General features: G+C 42.2%; 1 protein-coding gene across 2 annotated transcripts in view; it reads left to right on the top strand.

The window, feature by feature from the left end:
* The window catches only part of fgf22 (fibroblast growth factor 22), a 33,491-nt gene extending 10,796 nt beyond the window's left edge, over positions 1-22,695 (top strand). For both annotated transcript variants that reach the window (XM_086046226.1, XM_086046227.1), the window contains 2 exons: positions 18,421-18,524; positions 21,243-22,695. In XM_086046226.1, the coding sequence (XP_085902352.1) occupies positions 18,421-18,524; positions 21,243-21,437 (299 nt within the window). In that variant the 3' untranslated portion in view covers positions 21,438-22,695. The remainder of the gene's footprint in view (positions 1-18,420; positions 18,525-21,242) is intronic.
* Positions 22,696-24,341: the final 1,646 nt, after the last annotated feature.

Below are 24,341 nucleotides of genomic sequence, written 5' to 3' on the forward strand. Positions count from 1 at the left end.
TGGTGTGTTTCTTAAAGCCAGAACAATGTTGTCTTTTTTGCCCAAATTAAACATTTCGATGATCATTCTCCAGGAGTGGTGATTCCGTAATTTTACCAGGGGGTCGTACTAGACAGATGATGCTGAATCACAGTAAATTTCAGCTGTTGTCTTTGTTTCTTGTCCGCGGGCTGAGCATGGCAAGAAAACATGAACCTGCAGCTCAATAACTCCGCAGCTAGTGCTCTGATTTCCTTCTAACACTATACACAGTAAAACCTCCCCCTGATTTTTTTTTTTTCGTTATCAATTTTGTCATTTCGTCATTTGCCAGCGTCTTTTTGAGTTTATACCCCGCACGTCCCGAAAAAAAAAAATGTACTCATTCAGCCAATCAAACCGTCGCTATCATTTTGCCAGCCGCTGATTGCCGGTTGTGTTCTGTCGCAAAGTGAGCTGCTCAACTTGCCGGTTACTTCTGCCTTTCCCATGCTGTTTTAATGTAATATTAGCGGCGTAACATCCGAGCACTGCAGTTCCAAAAAGCATTGGTGGAGTCACTCAGGTATACAAAAGAAGAAACAATCCTTTCATATATAAAATAATAATAATGTTTAAATGTGTTTATATTGTTTTAAAATTGTTTAAAGGCCGTAAAAAAAATATAAGCGCCATAAACGCTATAATAACATGCCGAGGGTGTATTTCTATATTGCGGATTTCATTTATTGCAGGGCTGTTCTGCAACGTAACCCCGGCGATTGAGGGAGATTTACTGTACTCGCATCAAATCTGCCATTCAGCTTGGGTGGCAATGGGCACGCACGTCACCGCTTGCAACTTTCATTTGTTTTTAGAATGGCATGGCAGCCTGAATAAAATGCTCCCGTGTGCCGTATGTGGAGGTTACCCGCCGCCGCCGCCGTCCTGAAATGTGAGTCATAAAGAAGATATTGAATGGAAATGTGATGTCCATGATCAGACATCCGACAAGGACCTGCTTTTTATCTCCAATTTTGCCAAAGAGGAACTCTCTTTGAAGGTGTGTACACTTGGAATACATGTGCCTGTGTTTATACTCGTGTCACTGCAGGAGCATGAAGTGCACCCTAAACTGAAGAAAGATGTGCGCTTCCTCTCCCAAATGACTAATTTGAACCAGACTGTAACTCGCCATCCGTTCACGTGCGTGTGCGTGCACGCAGATGTGAGCGGGTGTTTTTCCCATTTTGGAGGGGACATGCTCCTCATTAGGAGACACGCTCGTATAGTACTAAGTGTTGCACTGGGACAGCCAGCCATCTTTGTTCTGATGGCTCACTCCTAACGACTTGCAGAGTCATGTTGTCAATTGTGCATCTCATTTGAAAGGTGACACCTACTTCCCTCTAGACAAACACTCACCGGACACTTCATTAGGCACCCCTGATACTGAGATCCAATGTAAGAACATTGACGACCAAATGATAATAATGCTCTGTTTTGAGAGGTACTGTGTCGGCCCAGGAAATTAAAAAAAAAAAAAAAAAAAAAAGAAAAAAAAACACATAAATAAAACAAAAAGTATTAATCACCACACATTTTGAAGAGGGGTTTTGATTATTACCGTATTTTCTGGACTATAAGCTGCACCTTTATATAAGTCTGTTTTTTAAAAAATAATGAAAAAATGATATATAAGCCGTACCGGGTTTGTCGCTGTTGTTATTGACTATAAAGTTGTTCAACATCAGGTTCCCATAATGACGGTTCAAATGAAACAATCAATTACATACGCAAATCAATTTTAACAAGCAATGAAGAGCATGTAGCTGAAAGAATAAACGCTATCGCTATAAAATGAGGCATGCCAACAACCAACACATATACAGGCAGTCCTCATATTACGACGTACGTGACCGTGTACAGCGACACATGGCGTCATGACTCAAATGGACGTCATTTCCGCTTCCACTTTCAAACGTCAATAAAACACTTGATATTCACGTCACGCACCACATGAATGAAGCATCCGATTTCCTCCTCGCTCCAAAAGCGTGCTTTTGCGCTGCGTCTCTCTGAACTTGTTTACCTCTGCTTGGGTGTTTGCGGTGGTTGCGCGCCAATCACCGCACTTCCACATACAAGCACTTCCTGTACTACAAAGACCAGTATTCCTTGCGGTTGAGAATTCACAGTGTCTCGATCGTGTCCATGCGTGCCGGCAGTATCTTTATCTTATTCGACCTCCTCTCGTCCTTCTCCATCCACTTCTCAGCACTAATGCTAATAAGTACAGCATCTTGTGTTTTTATTTTAACGTATTTTCTTTTTTCTTTTTATACAAAGTACTTCTACGTAAATTTCGACTTTAACGGTGAAATCCGACATGCACCAAAGTTCGGGTTACTTCGCCAGTGTAGGAACGGAACTCGTTCGTAAAATGAGGACTCCCGGTACTGTCCAATACTCTTCATTGTGCGACTGTCAGGCATTTGAAAAAGTGAGCAGTTTTACAAACTTTATTTAGTTTTCTGATCCAAATAATTACCTCTGTGACAATTCACTTTGTTTTTTTTCTGTCCAGTTTATTTCTTTGTGTTGGTCAGTACTTTTCGACCCATCACCGCCTCTCCTGCTGTCTACCTGACCTGTCCTCTCCCCCCGTAGCGGGTGTGATGGGGTGGTCAAAGCCGTCTGGCCAGCGGAGCAAGTGACAGTTGTGACAGAGTCTTGACCTGTGTCACCTCCCTGTGTGCCCGTCTCATTTGAATAATGTAAATGTGGGCCAGGCGGAGGTCACGGAGTGTATTCTGTGTCATGTCCGTGCTCACTAACTGGAGCACACCTGTGCATCACACATAACCTTGAAGTTGGGAGCGATGTGGAGGGGCAGGAAGAAAGAAAAAAATGTCAACATCAATGTCATTCTTGCCCTGACATTGAGCTTGGAATGTTGAAGTAGAAAACTTGGTAGAGGGAGGTGAGATTCACATTTTTGATCAGACGCGGCAAGCACTTTATATCACAAGCAAAAATGTATTGGGAGCTCTTGATTTGAGAAAGTATTAAATAATCCCTGTATGCTGAAATCATATTTGTCCAAAATTGCGGAAATTCTTGCTCAGGCATTGATCAATAAGCAATAATATGGCGAGGAAATGCCAGTATTACTAATTACTAATTGACCTCAGCTAACTGTGGCTATCCAAGTCATCTTTAAACTAATACAATCCGAAATCAATTGGATTCCTGCGCTGATATGGTGCCTTTAAGAAAAGAAGGCTGAAGAACACACGTTGAAAATCATAACAGGTAAAGAGTTGAGGAGGTCCCCCTGCCCGATGGATGTTTGACCCCAGCTCCCGCAGTATCACTGCAGTTACTAAGTTACTTACAGTAATCGGGAAATTCTTCTTTGCTTGTGTCTGCATGACAGTGTTACACTGCCTCCCAGAGGTCAAGCCACACACACTAGAAGGAGTTGCAATGAACTGATCATGATATACAAACTGCAATCCTATTTAATTATTAGGGACGCATAACTGCTCTTTTTCCACCGATAATCGATTATTTCCTGCTTCCCCAAACCGATACCGATAGATAATCGAAACATTTTTTTTTTACATACGACAAATATATCTGCTGTTGCATCATAAAACAATTAAACATTTCAGTCCCTACTAGCTTCCTACGAAAGTTGCGGGGTCAGAGGATGGTATTAAAAAAGTGGTCAGCGACAACATACAATCGCACCTTTTGCTTGTTTCATAACTGCACAGATGGTAAGGCGATGAACAATCTCAAAAGCTCTGATGCGTACCAGTACCTATTACAAAGTGATAAAGTATGTCACGTTTTGTTTGTTCACCCCCACTAGTGTTTGATATGTATTTAATAGTCATGCTTCAAAGAATAAATCAGTCACAAAATTATATATGTAATTCTATGTATATAAGATTATATATATAATTTTGTGATTAATTTATTCCTATCGACTTTGGGTTTTTTTTTTGCCTTCATTTCCCCCGTTTATAGTGGAAAAAGCATGCTAAATGTTTATCAGCGTTTTGGAAAGATTTTCTTGGTTTTATTTAAATTTTTTATTTATTCCAATTTCCCATATATTTCAATGGCCATCAATGCTTTACGGATTTTCACTATTTGCGAGCCGGCCCGATCCCTATCCCCGTGAATGGCTGCAGTTTACTGCAGTGGAATTTTCTTATGCGCAGGTGCTGTCGCGTCTCTGTTACAGCTCCGATACGACCTCCAAAGGCTATGTTCCGCCATTCTGTGCCAGTGCTGTTTATACAGACCAACGACACAGAACAAAGATGGAAAAGTGCATGCAGCAAAAGAGGGACTGCTGACATACAATTAAGTGACTGTAATCTACTCCGGGAGAAGATTGCAGGACCGTCCGATGAACGCCAGGGTCGGAAAGCGTAAACAAGCCCTTTGTTTTCGTCTGATTACCTTCCCGCGTCTGGGCACGGCTGCCAACGAAAAGCAGCCACAGACGCGGCAGCGGCACGCCAGCTTTCCGCAATTTAGCGGCACGGGGGGAATGACCTCAGACTAATGTGGATTCCACCATCCTGGCCACTATTCCCAGGGCAGCAAAGTGCAGGAAACTGCAGAAGCCGCGTGAGTCACAAAGCTCTCAGCGGGCAGATCTGCTCGTAACTATCTGTGAAGCCTTTGATAGGCGACCGCTGGCTTGTTGTGGATGTAATGCATGATTTGGCGGCACTTTGCTCTGCCCGTCCCCCCTCCCTGATTAAAGAAAAAAGAACCTAGTTGGGAAGATTGGTACCACACAGGCACACACTGTTGGCCTTCGTTAACCTTTTTCACCCCCGCTATCCATCATTGCAGCCCGCTTCTCCCTCAGGTTGTCCTCTAGTTTTACGCCCCCACGTGCTTGTAAATTTGGAGTTTGATCATCAGAGGGGATTCCCAGAGGTTCCTTCGAGTACTGATTGATGTGCCGTTAAGTACAATCACATCTTGTGGGGGGGGTTGGTGTTCAACAGGACGGAGAGGACGTGTGCACTCATTACCGCTTGATGAGGGGGTAAATACCAGCACAGTTTGTGTTAAACTAACAATCTTTCTACCTTTAAATCAAGGGACATTTTAGTTTTTATAAAGTCCTGCCAGGGCCATTTTGTGATCAATTCAAACATTTTGTAAATTTTGCAGGTGTGCGTTCACTAATGTTAACGCCAGAAATTCACTCATTTGTACCCCCGGAATTTTTTTTAATGAATTCAGCACCTGAAGCCAGTGTCACTTTGTTTGGTAGGCATATCCATCATAAGTGCACCCACGAAAAAAGTTGGGGTCTGCCTCCAGCTTAGAGCACAAGTAGTTGGGTTTGCCACACAAATTTAGGCAAGTGCAGTCCTAACCAAGCCTTGTTGCATGAACTGATGAAGCCTACCAAGATGAGAGGCAAAATGTCTTCGAAGGAACCCATCCCACTGAGCGGCCAACAATTGAGAGTGCAGTGAATGTTGTGTTCTCGTCAAGGTTCGTTCAAGGTCGCAAATATTCGCCAAACGGTCGCCAGACGTTCGCCTGTTGTTTGAACAGGTTCAAACTTCTCTTGCGATAAGAAAAAAAAAAAAAAAAAAATCACTAAAAGTGCTGGCGAACGTTTGGCGAACATTTGTGACCTTGAACAAATGCTGACGAAATCTGACATGATTGCTCCTTTTGCCAACAGTCACAATAGTTCACCTCTCAGTGGGCTAGGGCTTAAAGCGGAAGTCAACCCAAACGTATTTTCTTCTCTGGGGGCGGCCATTTTGTCTTCTGTCGACTGAAAATGACATCACGGCTGCTCACAACGACCAATCACGGCTCAGATTCAGAAAACAGGTCAGCCGTGATTGGTCCGGAGATGGCTAAAAACGAGTGCATTTTGCTGCTTAATTTGTATTCCACAAACGCAAAATTAATCAGAATGCCGCGTTTCAACTAGTGAGCCTGCTGGGAACATATCCTTGAAAAAAATATGTTTTGGTTGACTTCCGCTTCAGTTTTGTTTTTTAGAATTGTATCGTGCTCGCGCCCATATATGGCCCATAGGTCCTAGATTGCCCACCCCTGCTCCTAAGGTTCCCTCCCGTTATTTCAGTGCAAACTCACACACAGACAACTTAACCCCCCCTAAAACACACACACACACAGACACACACAAACACTTCCAGCCCGCTCAGACCTCTCCAGATGTGGATTGCGGAGTACTAGGTCAGTCTGTCTGACTGGGGGTAAATCAGACGCAATAATCTGTTCTGCGGGGGAATGGCAAGGGGGGGGGGGGTGCGGGTAATTGGTCACATTTGACCCACGGCCCTGTGGACTGTGGGAACGCAGGCCTTATCTACAGCGGTAATTGGCTAATGAAACACTTCCGCAGCTCCTCCACTAGATTGTCATCCACCGGTTGGGTTAGGGTGTGTGTGGCCAGTGAGGGTATAAGAGTGTGTGTGCGTGTATGCGGGATGCTAAAGAAAATGACAGGATACGGAACTCCCTGTGGCCATCCCCACCATTTTTATCAACAACATCAGTCTCGTAATGATACATTGACAGCACACGTGTGGTTGCCATTACGGCTTACATTGAGGTCCGGATCACGGATGGTCAATGTAATTCCAATCAGAGCGATGACATATGGTAGGGATGTTTGTGCACTTGTATTTGACCTCAACTACTCTGAATGCAGATGTCAGAACTACCTGAAAATGTGGGAAAAACATTGGTGGGATTCCCCCCCTATCCATCTATTTCCTTCCAGTTGTTACACTGTTCCACTAGTTGCTCGTGACAAATGCATGAATCCTTATGACAAGAATTAGGTGAAAATATATTCAAGAAACAGGTGGATTGCGGTAATAAATACTAGTTTCTTATTATGGTTATTATCAACAAATTGTTTTTTTTGTTGTTGTTGTCTTGCTGCTTGCTAGTTCATTACACACACACTTGCTCACGACTTTTTGAAATGCTTGTTATCAGCTTGTTGAATGATGCATGGTTCTTAAAGAAGAGTCAAGCCCCAAATTTTCTTTACAATAATATCTTGTAAGGGCCCCGACTAGTTTAAACACGGCATTCTGATTTCCAATTGCGTTTCTGGAATATGAGTTAAGAAGCAAAATCCACCCGTTTTTAGCCATCTCAGAGAGCAGCCATTTTGTCACATGCTGTCGACTGAAAGTGACATCACAGTTGCTCCGGGCTCGGGGAGCAACCAATCACGGCTCACCTGTTTTCTGAAGCTGAGCGGTGATTGGCTGTTACCTGAGCAACTGTGATCTCATTTTCAGTCGACAGCAAATGGCAGCCTTCTGCGATGGATAAAAACAGGTGGATTTTGCTGCTTAATTTGTACTCCACAAACACAATATTAATGAGAATATCAAGTTAAGAATAGGTGGTGCTGCAGAGAACATGTTATTGGAAAGAAAAAGTTTGGGTTGACTTCCGCTTTAATAACAAAAAATAGGCAAATATTTAAGTGGATAAATTGAGGAATTATAATAAAAGCCTTTAGGTTAATCATCATATTTTCATTAGCGTAATTACAAATAATATATATACTAATAATAACTTCTTTTGAATGTTTGGGGCATTTTTTTTCAATTAAATTTTTCTTAATTATTCAATTCAGTTCAGCCGTTGCGGAGGTCGACTAAGTGGCATTTTAGTTGTTTTTACAGTAGATTTCCCCTTGTTTTTCATACCCACATCTATCAGAAAAAAAAATGAGCAGAGGGAGGTGTGTGTGTACGTTGGGGGGCTACTATAAGGGAAAAAAGGCTAAAGTTACAGTGGTGAGACAATGTCTCCGAGCTCCCATCAAGTGAGCCATTCATGGATGCGGGCCTAGCAGTTTGTGAAGCCGGGCAGACCCTCCGATGGAGTGGGGCCCAGGGTGGCCTTGTCTTTTTGTCCCAAGCTGACCCCTGCTCTCCTGCGTGGCCTCTGCGCCCCTCACCTGGCCTGTCCCAGCACTCTGGTAACAGGATACCTGTAATTTGCTCTAATGGCCTTTGAAAGAACCTGGCTCGGGCTAATCCCTGGAGTCTTTCTCCCAAGCAGCCCCGTTTCAAAAAGGGTAAGGGGGGGGGGGGGGGGGGGGGGGGTCGAGGGGGCGGGGTAACACAGGGGCCTGAAGAGTCCTGAAAGAGGAGGCCGGGCCCTGTGGATTGTATGTGTGGGAGAATGTCACCTCTTTCGGCCGGCGTTACGGCATACAAGGGGACGGGAGTCAGCATTGAGCAGATCCCCACCATGTGTCGCGTTCACAGGCTCCGTAGAGCTGGCATTTGTCGAGAACGTTGTCGCCCCACATCCTCAATGCCCCCCCTCGATGACACGGAAGAAGAAGGATGCACCCGGATTAACGTATATTCTATACACGTCTGCTGTACGTACCTTAATCGACACGAAATCCAACACACGATTATCATGAGAGGAACGTAAACTGTGAAATGTACAGATAGTCGGCCACTTTGACCTGTGATTTGAAGATGCCGTTTTTCATTTGCTTTCCAGGGGACCTCTTAGAGATCATCACCAAGCAAATCCATTGTTTTGTTTTTTAACGAGATGGGTCTCCCTGCGCCTCACGCCGCACACCCTCGAGGGTAGAGACGGCATTGTATAAAGTCATGGCTGAATGACCGCACACCGTGTGTACAGTGCGATTTCCTTAGTGACAGCATGTTTGCGTCTGCGAAAGCTCAAGCGCGCAAGAAGAAAAGAGGCAAAAATGAGGTGCGCAAATAATCCTGCTTCTCGTTTCCTCTCCGAATTTGATTTGATTAAAGCAAACATGAGCGCATAGCTGATGGACCCCTAACTGTCCAGGATTTCCGAGTCGAGTTACTTCCAGACAGTTTGAGCTCCGTTTGAAGCAGGAGCGGGGAACAGCAGTTGGGCCACATACGGCCGGCCAGAACGTTTGATTCGGCCCGCCGTGCAATTCAAAAAACAAACAGAATTTCAGAGAATGCCCTTATACTGCCATCTGCTGTGGTTTTCTTTCAAGAGCATATTTACCAGTAGCTAGAGAGCGACACAGATGGGATTTTTCCACAATTTAAAACAGCTCCAAGAGTCAATCCGTAAAATGTCTTTAACATGCTTTGGTCGAAATACCTCAAAGATCAAATCTTACAGAACACATACAGTACTATCAACCTCTATAAACATCCCCGTTCGGAGCGGCCAGTTTTGGGGGGGCTGTCCTGTCTCATGCAAATACGCCACTGCTCACGGCACCCTCCTCTACTGTGGGTGTGGCGACCTCAGTATGGCTTTGGGTGACCAACACAACTGACCTTGAATCTTAAACAGAATCCTGAGAAATTGTGCCACATGTAGTCATGGATATAGAATGTTTCTGAATGGCTAGATTGTTACTTTGTGCTTCTTTTTGTTGTTGGTCGCAGTGCTGTTTTTGGCAGCCATTTTATGTTAGGTCTTTTAGTCTTTTGGACGAAAATGCTTCTTGGTCTTAGTCACATATTAGCCATTTCTATAGTGAGAGATGAACATTCAGAAAGATTTAAGTACAGTTTTAATCCCATATTTTCCATATAAATTAATAATAACAATAACAATTTCTATGTAATAATAATAATTAATTTCATACAAAATACTACCCTGTCAAGAGAATAGAATGGTCTTACATATCAAAGAAGCAAACAAAACATGATAGCTTATTAACCACATGACAGCCACAAATGCCTATAAATTTTTTTTTTTTTTTGTCTTTACGAGCAATGGCCAAAATTATAATTCATCTGTGCTGTCTGTTTTTTGTTGTTGTCTTGTTTGGGGAACAGCAGCATGTCTAAAATGCAGCCACAAATCCCCTTGTGGGCTAAGCTAACATATAGCATAGCTAATTCTATCATTAGCATTATACTTGTACATGCATACCCGTATGCGCTAATGTTAGCATGGGGTCCAAACTTGGCCGACAAACTCATATTACAAGCATGGAATGGTGACGTCAACTTACCTGACAAGGACACACTCCGGGAAAGTGGATATGCAGTATACCTGATAAGGAAGACTAACCCTCCCAATAACTTCCTAAATCTGTGCCACACTATTCAAACTGCGTAACTTGAGTGCAAAGATGTCACCGGTCCTTATCTTTTCTGGCTTGTTCGACCGTGATGAAACCTCACGTGTCTTATCATGATTTAGTCATCAAGGAGCCATGTTTTGATCGTCACGTCACGCTGTCGGTATGAAAAAAGGGCCGTCAACGAAATCATTTGGGTCAACGCCATTCTTAACGAAAACCACACTGGTTGGTCGTGCACATCGATGATCGAATTATTGGGATGCACTTTACAGTAATAGTCTCAGTGGGTGTGATTACGTGCTGTGTTATTAGACGCCAACCCTGATTAAGACCCAATTTTTCTAGCCGTTTGGTTTGCCGATGACGCCTCCGCACTTGACCAAACTAACGGGGCAACCGTTCGTCCAAACCGAAGCAGACCTGACAAGTGTGAACAAACATGTAAGTGCAGACAGCGTCAGTTTCAGGTTCTTGGGGCAGAAGTATGCAGCATCGCTTTCTTTACGGCTTGTCTCACAGCTGTTGGTAGGGAATGAATAAATCATGCTGACGCCTTGTGGGAGTCAATAGGTGTGAAGCATGTTCAGAGGCCCGCGGCAGACAACCATGGAGGGAGGGAAGGAGGAAGAGAGGATGGTGTTCCTGAAGAGAGAGAGAGAAAGAGGAAGAACCATGCGCGGGGGCAGACTGGCAGATTGGGGACAGGAAGGCAGGTACAGTATGAAAAGAGGGAGGGAAGTCTAGACTGGCAGCTGCTCTGTAACAAAGACTTGCTTACGCACATACTCGTATTACACCTGACACGCACTCTCAAAGTAACATGCTTTGCCCCGTTGTGGCCCCGTTCGCACCATTACAAACAGCAAATATTCACAGTTTGTGGCGGCGTTGATCTTATCTGGAGTTAAATCTTGTTTGATAACTGCTCGTGACTACAAATTACATATTACAATGACAAGACAGTTCTGTGATGTCACTGCAGATTATGTAAAGACATCCTGGAAAGTGAACACCTTGATTAGGGCTACTCAATTATGAAAAATAGATTAATAGTAAAATAATATTTTGGGATATAATTGAATTCACCATTACTCAAACGATCATTTATTTTTGGGTGCAAAACTGGAAAATGTTTAAACGTAAAAAATGTAAAGACAAATAAATGGAAATTCCTTTCGGACCAAACAATATTGATAAAAATTGTTATTATAAAATATAAAAAAGGTGCACGTGTATGAATTCAAGTATGATGTCCTTGTGTAAACAATCATAGTGAGTTGGATATAAATGCACATGAATCGTTTTTTACAATTATGCCAATTTTGTAATCGTGGAGTGTAATAATCAGAATTGGCATTGGATTTCGATTAATTGCACAATCCTAACCTTAGTTGTCTCTCAAGATGGTTAGCTATCTACTTTCAATCATCATTTTAGTAGGAGATAGTACAAATGGTTGTGTGTTTACATTTTGACATTCATCTATTAACGTCGAAAAATGGTAAGTCCTGTTGGAACAAATTCCATAAATATGTGAAGTTGAAAATGCTCCATCTTGCCATTAAAACACAATATCGTAGAAGTATATGGTCAATGTATCTTTATAGTGGGAAAATTGTCAGTGTTTTCTTTACCCAGGGGTTTTACATCAGCTATTACCATTCAATTGTGAGTATCCGGTTTAAAAAAAATTAGAGGACACACAATTCCTGTAAAAGGACAGTTCATCCACAAGATCAGTTTTCATATGGCAGACCGGTGACATCACCACTGGCCCAACTATCACATGCGCCACACAGTGGACATATCAGACTCCCAGCACGTTGGACCCGCCCTCATCTGTCAGCGAGCAATCAATATGAAGAGGAGGGTGCAACAGAAGTTGTTATTTGACATTTTGAAAGCAGCCTCAGACCAAACCAATTCGGACGTTTTTAATCATCTGATCAGTCACCACATGTCCACTGCCACAATTACAAACTGGGTAACGCAGTGGTGAACAATGTCACCATTGTGTTTTACAGTATTTTACATAACAGCAGTGGGAAATAACTCCTTGTGTTTCTTCTGATAAATGACGATCACGTGACGTCCTTTGAACGTAACAACACGAACGACAGCCAGATCGCATGCCAAGTGGCTTTTGTGGTTTGCGCTCCCTTGTTTTAATCTAAAGTGGGGTACATACATCCCAACAATCAGGCTAAATCTGAGGGGGTTTTTTTCCCCTCCTTTACGATCAAAGTCAGCAAAGGCCTGATTCTGGATGTCTCTGAAGACTTTGAGTGATTGTCCTGTGGTGTGCGGTGTCAAAAGTGATTTTTCCTCCCAATCTACTCAGAGGGGAAAAAAAAGACCTTACAATTGTTAATGTTAACCTTTTAAATAGTTATGATCACAAATCTTTTCTTGCCATTAATCTGATGGTATGGTTTTATTGTGTGTTCCGAAATCATGCGACCGAGAGGACCGAAACAACCTTAACAATTGATAACTATATACTATTTAACCTGCTCATCCAAAATAATGGATATATATATTCGAACTTATTTTTATTTTAATATTTCATTCTCATTATTTAATTTTTGTCCTATTCTGGGTGACTCAACTGAGTGGCGGGGCGGCCTCTTTGCACCCTCTATTGGCCAGCCACCACTAAACTTAAACCAAACATGATCAACCTCATCATCAAAAATCAAATTCAAATTAACCTTGTGAAATGAGCCACATGCTGTCTCACAATGACTCAAGAAAGACATTATCTGCTCACATCGGCCTGCTTTTGGTGAATCTCTACCCCAGCTGCTAATCCAAGATTTTAACAAAAACGTGCTCTTGTTAGAACAAAGTCCTCGAAACTCACGAGAGTCCAATCAATGGTTAATGTGCAAGTTCCCGTCCCGCGCCACCTGTGCAGGCCTGTTCCCATGACAATCTCTCAAGGTGTTTAAAGCAATACGGAGCCATGCCGCCTTTGTGTGCACCGATACACACAAGGCGGCCCGCTTCGCCCACTACCAGAACCTCGGAGGGGGTCAGGGCTGATCAAAGGTGCTGGTCACAGCCATTAGGCCCGGCGGCCCAGACCCGACATGAAAAGCTGCTATTTTGTAAAGGAGAGCAGAAGGGAAAGAGGGGAAAAAAAACCAACAGGGCCCTCTTCGTTTAAAAAGCAAGCAAACTGTGAAATAATTGAAAAGGTGTGTCAATCAAGCACAGGCGCACAGCGGGAACTACGAGATTCCCAGGCTCGGCTCTGGTCGAGCACTGAGCCATGGAGGGCTGCTCAAGGGGGCAACCCGAGAAATTAAAGAGCCGGCGAGGGAACAAAAAGAAAAGTAGGAGGAAAAATGTGTGTGACTATTTTCTGCCATTCTTCCACACTTTGTGTGCTCTATTCAAAAGTTAGCTTAATAAGATCTTGTCTTTACCTCTCAGGTGAGTAACAAAGACCCCCCCAGCTCCCCCCCACCACCCCATCTTAAAAGCAGCACCATCACTGTGTACTCCCTTGCTCCCTCCCCTCTCCTCCAAACCCCCCCCCCCCCCCCCCCAGCATGAGCGGGACAAAAGGGAAGGAACCCCATGAGAGTTCCATTCGCTTTCCTTTCTGCCTTTTTTTCCCCCCTTTCCAAGGTCAGAAAAGGCTTGAATGATCTGACGATGGGCTAACGTCCAAAAAATGGGGGATGGAAGGAAAAGAAAGAGTATTAAATTTTTAAAAAAGACTTAAAAATCCCCATAGAAGGGAAAATAAATGGCGAGTCCACAGTTGACTGGACATGTATAGCGCGGGATTTGCTTGTAATGGCAGCTTGAGCTTATTGACAGTCCCAGCCAAAACATGTCAAAGGTTAAGAGATCTCCCCAATTGCAAGTGGGAAGCCAAAAGCACCTTTTTTCATGAGCTCAATGGGGCCATCAGTTGATACTTGCATAGCAGAACACACTGAAGAAGGGCCCTTCACTCTCCAATGCCACTAAAGAGCAAACAGCTAATTGGACTCCAGTGTTTCTCCTTTTGATATCATTTAAAAGACTTGCGTTTGTGCCGTTAGCTTGTGGACTCTTGGGAAGAAAAATGCCATAAACCGTGAACCGCAACCTCGAGGACACTTCTCTCTTACTCATACACTTCAATAAGGTACTAAACATGTTTTTAGAGTTATAATTACCCCCATACCACACTTAAAGGAAAAAAAAAAAAGGATTAATAGAAGAATAGGCTCCACAGAGACGAAAAATGAACATAATAGCCCAATTTAGATTAAATTTGTCATCTGTTGGCTGTCCAGAAAACCAATACTAAACATTCAACTACAAAAAATGAATGGAAATAGTTTGGGATTTATTGCACGCATAGAAAAAAATTTGAATACAACTCGCCATTATGATGAGTGTGGTTGCTGTGATTATTGGGATCCCTGCATTTGCCTCTTCAACAAGCCGGTTCCATCTTGGGGTAATGGGAGACAATTACACCAGATGTCTGTTTTCTTATATTCCGTCCGCCATTTTACTCGGCCGTGTTCTGAAGCCATTTTGAACGTTTCATTGCCTCGTACCACACAGAGCAAGCTTGGGGCGTGGCAATCACCTTTTAAGGACTGCTGAAGTTGTCTCTTATAGGCAACTTTCTTTATCTTGGGAGTTGTAGGCTCTTCTACTACCTCATCCTTTGGCCTTTTTCCATTTATGAAGAAGCTCTATAAATACATATATACTATTCTACAACCCAATATAGAAAGCTACTTCACTTTGACCTACTCACTAAAACAATATGCACCGCGAGTGATACTTTGAGTCGTGTTCAAACTGTTTCACGAAAAGATGGAAAGCGTTTGCAAAATATGGATTATGATAATCATGCTTCCAACACTCCTACTGTGTGTGGGACGTCCAAGCGGCAATTAGTGCTGGCAGCACTTTCAGGCACCAGCGGTTTTCATTGGCCCGGACTAATCCCCCATAAATCCTCGCAGCGCTCCAATCGCCAGCCGGGCCTCAGCTAATTGCTTACGAGTCGCTCGCACGCTCCAGGTGCCACCAGAGCACACCCGGTGTTTGTAAACACAGCTCGTAAAGGAAAAAAAAAAAAAAAAGAAGAAAAGAGGAGTGCCGCCATCAAAGTATTAAAGTGAGAGGATCAGAGGCAGCGGAGGAATGATGGGGGTGGCAGCTGGACGACTACCTGGACGGACTAATGGGGTATTCCCTGGCCTCATGCAGCTGGAGCTAGTAGAGACCAAAGACACTCAACAGGAACTCCATGTGTTTGTTTACTTTGTCTTTTTGTTTTGGACTCTTTGTACTCGGTGGTGTCTGCGGGATGATCTCACCCGGCAGGCACGACACGCTGAAAACGGGACGGTTGAACATTCATCGTGATGGGAGAAGCACATTCTTTGCTTGTAATATTATTTTCCCTGCCTAACATTGTTTCCAGACTTTACAGTAGTAAAATACAGACTTTTCACTCATAACAAGAACATTGTAATATGCTCACTTTATTCGAGTAACGATGGCTTTTTCTCTTAATGGTCGTCACCCGAGCAGACCGCCAAATACGATCAAATAATCTATTGTCTTTCGACACGGTGAAGCAGCGTGTGGCTCATTATTGAAGTTTATTTTTTTGTACGGTGTATCCCGAGTGAACTGCAAACAGTTGTGTTTGTGATCACGCATCGGCTTAGTGTTTGGTGTTTAAAGCGGAGGTCAACCCAAACATATTTTTTTCAACAATATGTTCCCAGCAGGCCCACTGGTTGAAACACGGTGTTGGAAAATTTCAGCTGGTCACTCACTTGGGATGTAAGCTCAATTGTTAGTTCACAACAACAATTTTCCAATGCGTGTTCGTTTAATCTTTCAAGAAAGCATCCAATGTAAATCAAGACTCACACAAGTTGATTGAATTTGCTCGTCCATTTCTTTCAATCTCTGAAATACAGGAATCAGACAAAGTCAGATCAGGGCTTCTTTTCTTACCTCGCCAACACTCGCACCCATGGGGGCGAAGTGGGAAAAGGGCGCTGTCTAGATCCAACAGCATGTTAAAATGTAACTTGACCTGTTAAGATGTTTTGGATGGAAATACAATCGTTTTTGAGCTCAGTAAATAGGATCTCCAAATCCTGATAATTTAACAAATAACGATATACAATTATTTACGACTTATACATATGTTTTGAAACTTGCACGTAAGAATTTGGAACAGTTTAGTATAGTTTTCTTATTTCTTGAAAAAAAAAAAGACTGTAATCATAGGGAGGTTTGATCAAATCATTTGAATCATAACCTAACGCAGGGATGGCCAACTGGGCGGTGAGTTCAATTGGGGAAGAAAAAAAAAGGTTTTACAAACCCAAAGAATTTTTCAAAAAAACGTCGATAAATAATAAATAATAAAAAATAATAAGAAGGGCAAAATCACGGAAAACCCAGGAAAAATATAAAATATAAAAATCAAGGGAAAAAAAACAGGGAAAAAAATCCCGTGATTTCGCAAAATTCCGGGTGTCAAACTGCAAATGTGCACGGGTCGACTGTAGTTGCACGTTATAATATCACTAATCACCACCAGATGGCTGACATGTCTTAGTTGCACTTACATTGGGTCTTATACTGCATGAGAAGTGAGTAGGCCTATTATTTTTTTTATGGATGTAAAATACATTATTTGGTTATTATGTTGTTTGCTTCAAGCCCTTTGTTGTTGGATTAGGATAGTGTACCTTTTATATATGCAATGAAACATTTATTTTCAAAAATGAAACATCTTAAGAGCCCGTATTGTGCACGTATTTTGTCCATATATCAAATAGCATTTTTGTTAAGCTTCTGGTTAGGAAGTGCATGGTCCTATGTGGTCCCCCAGTAGCACTGATGAAAAACTGGGGGCCCCTCCAGCATTTAAGTTGCCCATCCCTGCCCTAACGTTTAATGATTTAAAAATACTGTTGACCATCAAATCTAAGAAAATAGCGCAAACATACATATGTATACTTGAGGGCAGTATACAAGGTCTTGTGACTAACACGGCAACTGCTGTCACACTATGAAACAGGATTGTCATCGTGACGACAAACATACAGTTGTTTAGTTACTTGGAACAGGAGTCACTGATGTTGTGACGCAAGGGTGAAAGAGGGTCTTTGCCTTCTGATTGACTGGCGACACGTCCAGGGTGTCGTGTGCCTTTCAGCCCAAGTCAGCTGGGATGGGTTCCAGCTTTTCTGAACTCTGAATGGGTTAAGAGGTATGATAAATGAAAAATCGATGGAGAGATGAATACTTGGAATAGAGCCCTCAAAGATCACTTTGAAAGCCAGTTGAGCCACATGCTGCTTCAGCAAGTCTAAAGACAAAGACATTATTTATTTGTCATTTTGCCACTTTTTAAAAAATCTGTCCATTTCTATAGTAAAGACATGTGGCATATAGTTTTCCCAGCGGATCAGTTGTAATAATTGAGACAACTCCCAAATCTCTCTGTCTTGTGGTTATGCACAACTAGCTGTTTGGGTTTTTTGGGGGGTGGCCCAGAGCTGACTTTTACGACTCCTCCGTTTCCGAGCAGCTTTTTCGGTGGCGTAGTGTCGGTCCAAAGGCCCCTGCAGTATTTTCTGACTGATTATTTAGCGGCAATTGAAATTTAAGCGACACAATTTCATCTTGCTTGTTATTTTCTTCTTTTTTTTTTATGTATGAAAGCTATAATCATGCATGAGCAGCCACATCCGGATGCTTTTGTGTGCAAATAAAGCTGTGGGAAAAGTCATCAAAAGAGACATCTTCTCATGGAGTAATTAGTTCTCATTCAAGGATAAAGCCTTCATACCCTCAATGTTTGTGACAATGGTTGAGCGCCTTTATTTATGTATTTTATTTGATTTTTTTGCATGCAGACAAAAGCCAGATCAAGCGTGAGCCACATGGGACTCGTTTGCAAGCCGGTGCCCAGAGGAAACAATTAGCCTGCAAAGTTGCCAGCTTATTCTCTGCGTTAGCAGGAGCACTCGTCAGGCTGAAGCAGACGCAGCGTTTTTTTTTTTTTTTTTGTGGCCATCTGTAAACAACTGCGGCCATCGTCAGGTTTTAACAGCACCCGCCCCAAACAATTCCACGAGAATCACCCCTGTTCCGCAATATGATCTAATTCAACGTGTGTTGTATGAAAGCTTTGTGTCTGTGTGCTTTCTCTCTTGTATTGGCCACAGAGCATCTGGCATCCCATTGATTGAGCGGCTTTTGATGAGGATCACACACACACACACACACACACGCACACACACAAAAAAAAGCTAACTGCGACTCTTGTTCTCTCTTTTATTTTCCAGGTCTGATGGAAATCCGATCTGTCAGTGTGGGAGTTGTTGCCATCAAGTCTGTCAGCACCGGGCTGTACTTAGCTATGTCCAAGAAAGGCACGCTCTTCGGATCGGTGCGTATACAAGCTGCCACCCTTTGGAGGAGGAAATCAATCTCAGGAGACGTCCGAGATTTGTCTTAACGAGGATGTCGGTGCATCCTTAAAATATCAAATTTTCCGAATTGAAGGCCTTAGTTAGCCTTAAAAAGTACACTTGCTCTTATTTACTGTATTCCAAGGATCTTAAACATTTCAAAGACACAGTCAACGACATTATTAGAAACATTTAGCATTAGAAAAAAGATCAATTCTATTTAGGGTACAGTTTTAAAATATGCAGTACAACTACCATCTATTTGAGTGGTGGTATGAAAATAATTTGGTACAGGAAATATGGTATACTATAAAAATATTGCATTTTTTGTTTACTTATTCAAGTGCCCGGACGCTACGGGCCATTTTAATTTACTTGCAATGAGTGCAACGCATGTGTTAAACTAGCCTGTATGTTACTTTTGATTTACAACTACTTGCTAGTTAGCAGATTAGCTAACTTAATAAATTGACTGGACTAGACTTGACTTACTATGTAATGAAAGAGTAGCTCGCTACGCTGAATGAGAGCTGTTCGCGGTCACATTCAGGGAAGGAGAGGTCTTACATTTGATCAAAGAAGCCTTAAAAAAGGATTTACATTTTATTATCCAAAATGAGGGCCTTAAATCCTTAAAAAATCGAACTTAAGCCTAAAATGCCTTATTCAAAGGTCTAAAAAAGGCCACAGACTCAATAAACAACATTGTAAGGTTTCTTTGGATTTTTTTTCTGAAGAATTTGACATAATTTGTAATTAGTATACGCTCACTATAAAGAAGATTTTGCATAGTAAAAAGAGGCGTTTATGTGGGGCGCAGCGTGAATTTTTAACCAGAGTGGAGGCCACTATTTTAGGGAATACGGTGTACTATAAAAATGTTGCATACATACATGTGGAGAAGAAGGATGCATCTATTTGGGCTTTGGTGTTTGCTGTTTTAAGTGGACCAAAACAACTGCATTAAAGCAACCTATATTATTCTTTAACTTAGATCTATTTATGCTAGTTAACGCACCAGCTAAGGTATCACCAGTGCAGTTGATTGATTGGACATTTGATCAGGTAATGAAAGAGCAGCTAGGCTAGTCATACTGAATGAGAGCCGTTAGTGGTCACATTTAGCGAGGGTCAGGTCTTGAATTTGATCAAAGTAGCCTTTAAAAAAGGTCTTACATTTTATTGCCCAAAATGAAGGCCTTAAATCCTTAAAATGAAACCTAAGCCTTAAATCCACCATTCAAAGGTCTTAAAAAGGTCACAGACTCAATAAAGAACAGTTTTGTTGAAAAGCTTATCTAAAGCAGTAGACAAATTTGTAATAAGCCTGAACTCACTCTTCTGCTTGGGAAAAAAAGGAAGCATTTTATTTAGGGTGTGTTGTTTATATATTTGAATGGAGGGCCTCTATATGAGCGGAGGCCACAATTTATCAGAATAATGTGTACAGTAAAAAATGCCACATTTTATTTTTCATAGGGAGAAAGAAGGCGCCGTCTTTTTGGGACGTGGTCCGTATTTATTACGTACTTACTCTATTTACAGCGCGGTATTTATTCATGCAAGTAGACCACGCAACTGGCTATCCATTCGGGAATTCTATCTATTAGAGCAGAGGCCACTAGTAGAGGTTAAAAAAAATCTATTACCGATCATTTTTATAAAAAATGACCCAAACAGAGCAGCTCAGAGGTTTTTTAAAGGAGACGTCTTTAGTTTGTCAAAGTGTTTTTAAAAATGACTTCATTGTATCTTGGCTAAACCTGCAGCTCCCCCGTTAGCTTCACCGTGAGGTCACAGTGTTCCCGTCCATCACGGCTGTAACACCTGGGCAATAGCAGCTTGTTATACTGTCAAAATACGTGGCAGACACAAGAAAGCCAAGCAATGACAAAGAGCCACCTGGCTCCTGTAAAAGTCTTTGCGTGCCATCTCTCTTTTTTCTTTTTTTTTCTTTTTTTTTTGTGTGTGGCGCACATCAACCTTTTAAATGTATTCCCGCCTCTTTGTTGAAGACCAGACCTGAAGTGTGCGGTCTACCTGAGTGAAAAACAAGGCACGCAATCAGTCAGCGACCGAGCGATAAGGATCACCTTCAACTTGTTCCAAAGTGAAGCCGCAATAACATCCCGCCGCACTTGTAGCATCCGCGCGTTATCAACACACAGCGCCTCAGATACAAGAGAAGCTAGTATTATCTATGTGTTGTATTATCTGATAAGGAGCGCTAAGCGCCCATGGAAGAGTGGCTATGCTTTGTTGCATTGCCTTCACACATCTGCTCATCTTCATGCAAAACTGACAAACAGCCACGTCGGGTCAACGCTTGTTTAGTTTCATACAAATACAAAATTAGCAAGTATCATCACTTACAAAAATTAACTTCTGGATCAGGGGGTTTCCAAACTTTTTTTCCCCCGTACCGGGGAGACGTTTTTCCACGGACCCGCTCATAATACTAATGCCAATTAAACAGAGTTACTGTGTGTACCTAAGATAAATGTGTAATATTATGTTAAAAGTTGAATAAGGGAATAAAATGATAAATGAACAAGTGAATTTAAAGAATGCGTTATATTGTTCTATTATCCCTTTTATTCTGGAAAAGAAATACAGACGTTAGCGTGAACTATGACGGGAGTTGTCCACTGTTGTCCGTTGAACGGCGTCGCTCACGACCTCTGTCGTCCTTGCAGGTCAAGTACAACCCAAGCTGCAAGTTCAAAGAGCGCATCGAGGAGAACGGCTACAACACGTACGCCTCGCTACGCTGGAAGCACGGCGGCAGGCAGATGTTCGTCTCGCTCAATGGTCGGGGGAAGCCGCGGCGCGGCCATAAGGCCAGGCGAAGACACCCGTCCACTCACTTCCTACCCATGCTGCCCTCCTAGCTCGCCTGGCACCAGAAGCGGCGAATCGGACATCTTCATCGCCCACCCTTATCCACCCATGTGTCACATTTATGTACATTGGATCAGATTTGTAACTTTTATTTGTAGAGCTAGTTTGTGCTTTTAAGTTATTTTCCCCATGTTGAAAAGACTTTGACAGTAGAGTGGTTCTTGTATGCGTGAGTGAGTCAACAGGATTTCACAATGTTGAACTGAAAAGCCTGGTTTTTCCTTCAACTCAATACGAACTTTCTCAGCCAGCAAAGGATCATTACAAAAAAAGTTTCACCGCTGCCTTGGATGCTGGACTACTTCAGAGACCTCAAACCCCAAAAGCCTCTTGACGCATATGTGGACTACTAGCCGGTTTTAGATGAGTTGTATGTTGTGTGCATGTACGCCTCAGGCACTGTGTCTCCCATGCGTGCGCCTTCACTTAGTCATGTAAAGTCAACTAACCCGTTTCCACATTCGCCATTGCCTACATTACGTAGAGGCTGTAGGTGCACTTGATGTGACGTAGCAGCTACAGTTCCGTTCATGCATTTTGTACACTAAATAAATGGTTCTTGCTAACATTTTTCTCCACGACAAGGCTAATAAAACACTTAATATATTCAAGATAGTTTTTAGTGTTTAACATTGCTATTGTCTAATCTTGTTCTGCTCATTTAGAATGGCACAATGGAACCACCATGGTTGAACGTAATCTGTTACGGTAACGTGGGTCAACCTCTGATTTCAAATCCATTTTTCATTAAAATACATGAGGTCCTCCATTTACAATGTTGTTTCTACGTGTAGGTTAATTATTATGTACACATTTCGGTCGTGGAAGCCAGTACGACGTTTTCTGACAAACACCGCAGCCGCTGTCACACTTAACACGCTAAACACGAGTCCCCTCATGACCACAAAATTGTCAACAGTTACTTGAAACACAGCATATAACAATGACCTTGAGTGAAGGCGCATGCTGCTTCACCACGTCGTAAGATTCTGTCGATCAATCAACTGACAGTGACAGTGACTAGCACCGCCATAATATGCAGTGTTGAGGTTATAAACGGCCTGTTATACATTTGTTTGCACAGCAGTGCAAGAATATGTGGTCACATTCAGTTTAAGACTTGTTATTTTTCATTTGATTTTTTTCACTATACAAATATTTACTGAAATATTGACTTTACTACTACATTAGTGTAATTACTGATAGACTATTATAAATCAAATTCAGGTTTACGTACTAATCCAGATCAGGGACGGAACTCCATTTTACACCAAGGACCCCCTGGATTTGCATTCCAGGGTCTAACTGTCACCATCATAAAAGTCTCAAGTGACATTTCTACATTCTTTAACTGTCATGACAATAAACTGACAACTGTTGCTATTCAAATTGAAAAAATGCCAAGGGCATGTGTATCATAAGGAGTTTGATGGAAATTGGTGCGTCAGGAGCACAGTTTCTGCTGGTATACGTTTTTGCCAGCACGGGGTGTCTATAAATATTTCTAAATGTTGTTTGTTGTTTTATCACTCACACAAGACAATGTGGAGCTCATTTCTGAACGGTTTTGTGTGTAATGGCAAGTCATCAAACTTTGCTGCCATGATCCACCCACACACAATGATGAAATCCCTAATCCTTTGCTATTTAGTGTCATCCATCTGTATAGTATATGTGGATCAAATTTGGTGGCCGATGGACAAAAATTCGAGCACAGTTTCATCTTCAAAGGACCTCTGGAAATGCCTAAAATGAACACAAAATGACAGCTTCAAATCCAAAATGGCTGACTTCCTGTGTGGTGCCTTAGGATACAAGTTTAATTCGTCCTATGACCACACTCATAATGATTCACTCGTATCTGAAATCCAATAATAATAATAATCAGTCCACCCCTCCCGCCAAAAATAACAAAACATTTTGTAATGTGTTTTAATAACAAATATGGCACTCTATAATGTACTTTATAAAACTTACAGTAAATGTAAACAATTCAATCGCTTTTTTTCCCTGCCACATTTTTTTGCCTTCTGGTAAGCGTGCCTTGGCCATCTGGGGGCAGCATACAACAGATAGGCAGGCACTGTTCATTGAGATGTCGCAACTGAACTACTACACAACTATTAGGGTTCTATGCAAAGGATAAAGAATATATGACTGAGTGCTGTTATATTGTCTCTCTGCGTGTTGTTACATCAATTGTGTTCAATCTGTTGCCTAAAGAGTTAAAGCACCTCAATGTATGCTATTTAGCATTAACATTGCACAGTGCACAAAAAGGCTAAGCTATATGGATGTTTTAAATACACAAGGTGTCATTCTCTGTGTTTACTGTTTCGTTTGACAGTACATTTCCACTAGGAGTGGTAATGAACAGCCTATAGGCCCTCTTTTTGGAAAAATTGTTTGCTAATTGTAGGAATTTTAAACTGCTTCTTGTTTTGAAGTGAGTTGAGTCACAGCCACCACACAGCACTCAAGTCTGGCTCGCAGGTCAAAGCAAAAAAAACTAAACAAAAAAAAAAACGGTGGAACTATCCCCTGCGGTGAACGGGGGGTTCACCAGATTGGTCAAATTGAGAATTGTACAAGCTCGGGGACATTGTACTTTGGAGGTTCCACTGTATTGTGAAAGGTGACAATAGCGTTTAAGCCTTTGTGCCAACTCACTGACAGTTAAGTGTTTGTAACATCTCCATCGAAGCCCTTGCCATAATCCCTCCTCCTCATCGCCATCATCATCATCATCATCATCATAATCATGACAAGAATCCCAGTGGGGCGGCGCTTATGATCGGCGCGGGGGGACATCAAGGTCATTTAGACACAGGCGAGCGCTCCAGTGGCACAGGAGGCCACTCTGTCTTTTCAGCGAGCAGAAAGGAGAGTCGACG

The sequence above is a fragment of the Filicampus tigris genome, chromosome 12, assembly GCF_054856515.1.
Source record: "Filicampus tigris isolate MCC_2025a chromosome 12, RoL_Ftig_1.0, whole genome shotgun sequence".
Lineage (NCBI taxonomy): Eukaryota > Metazoa > Chordata > Actinopteri > Syngnathiformes > Syngnathidae > Filicampus > Filicampus tigris.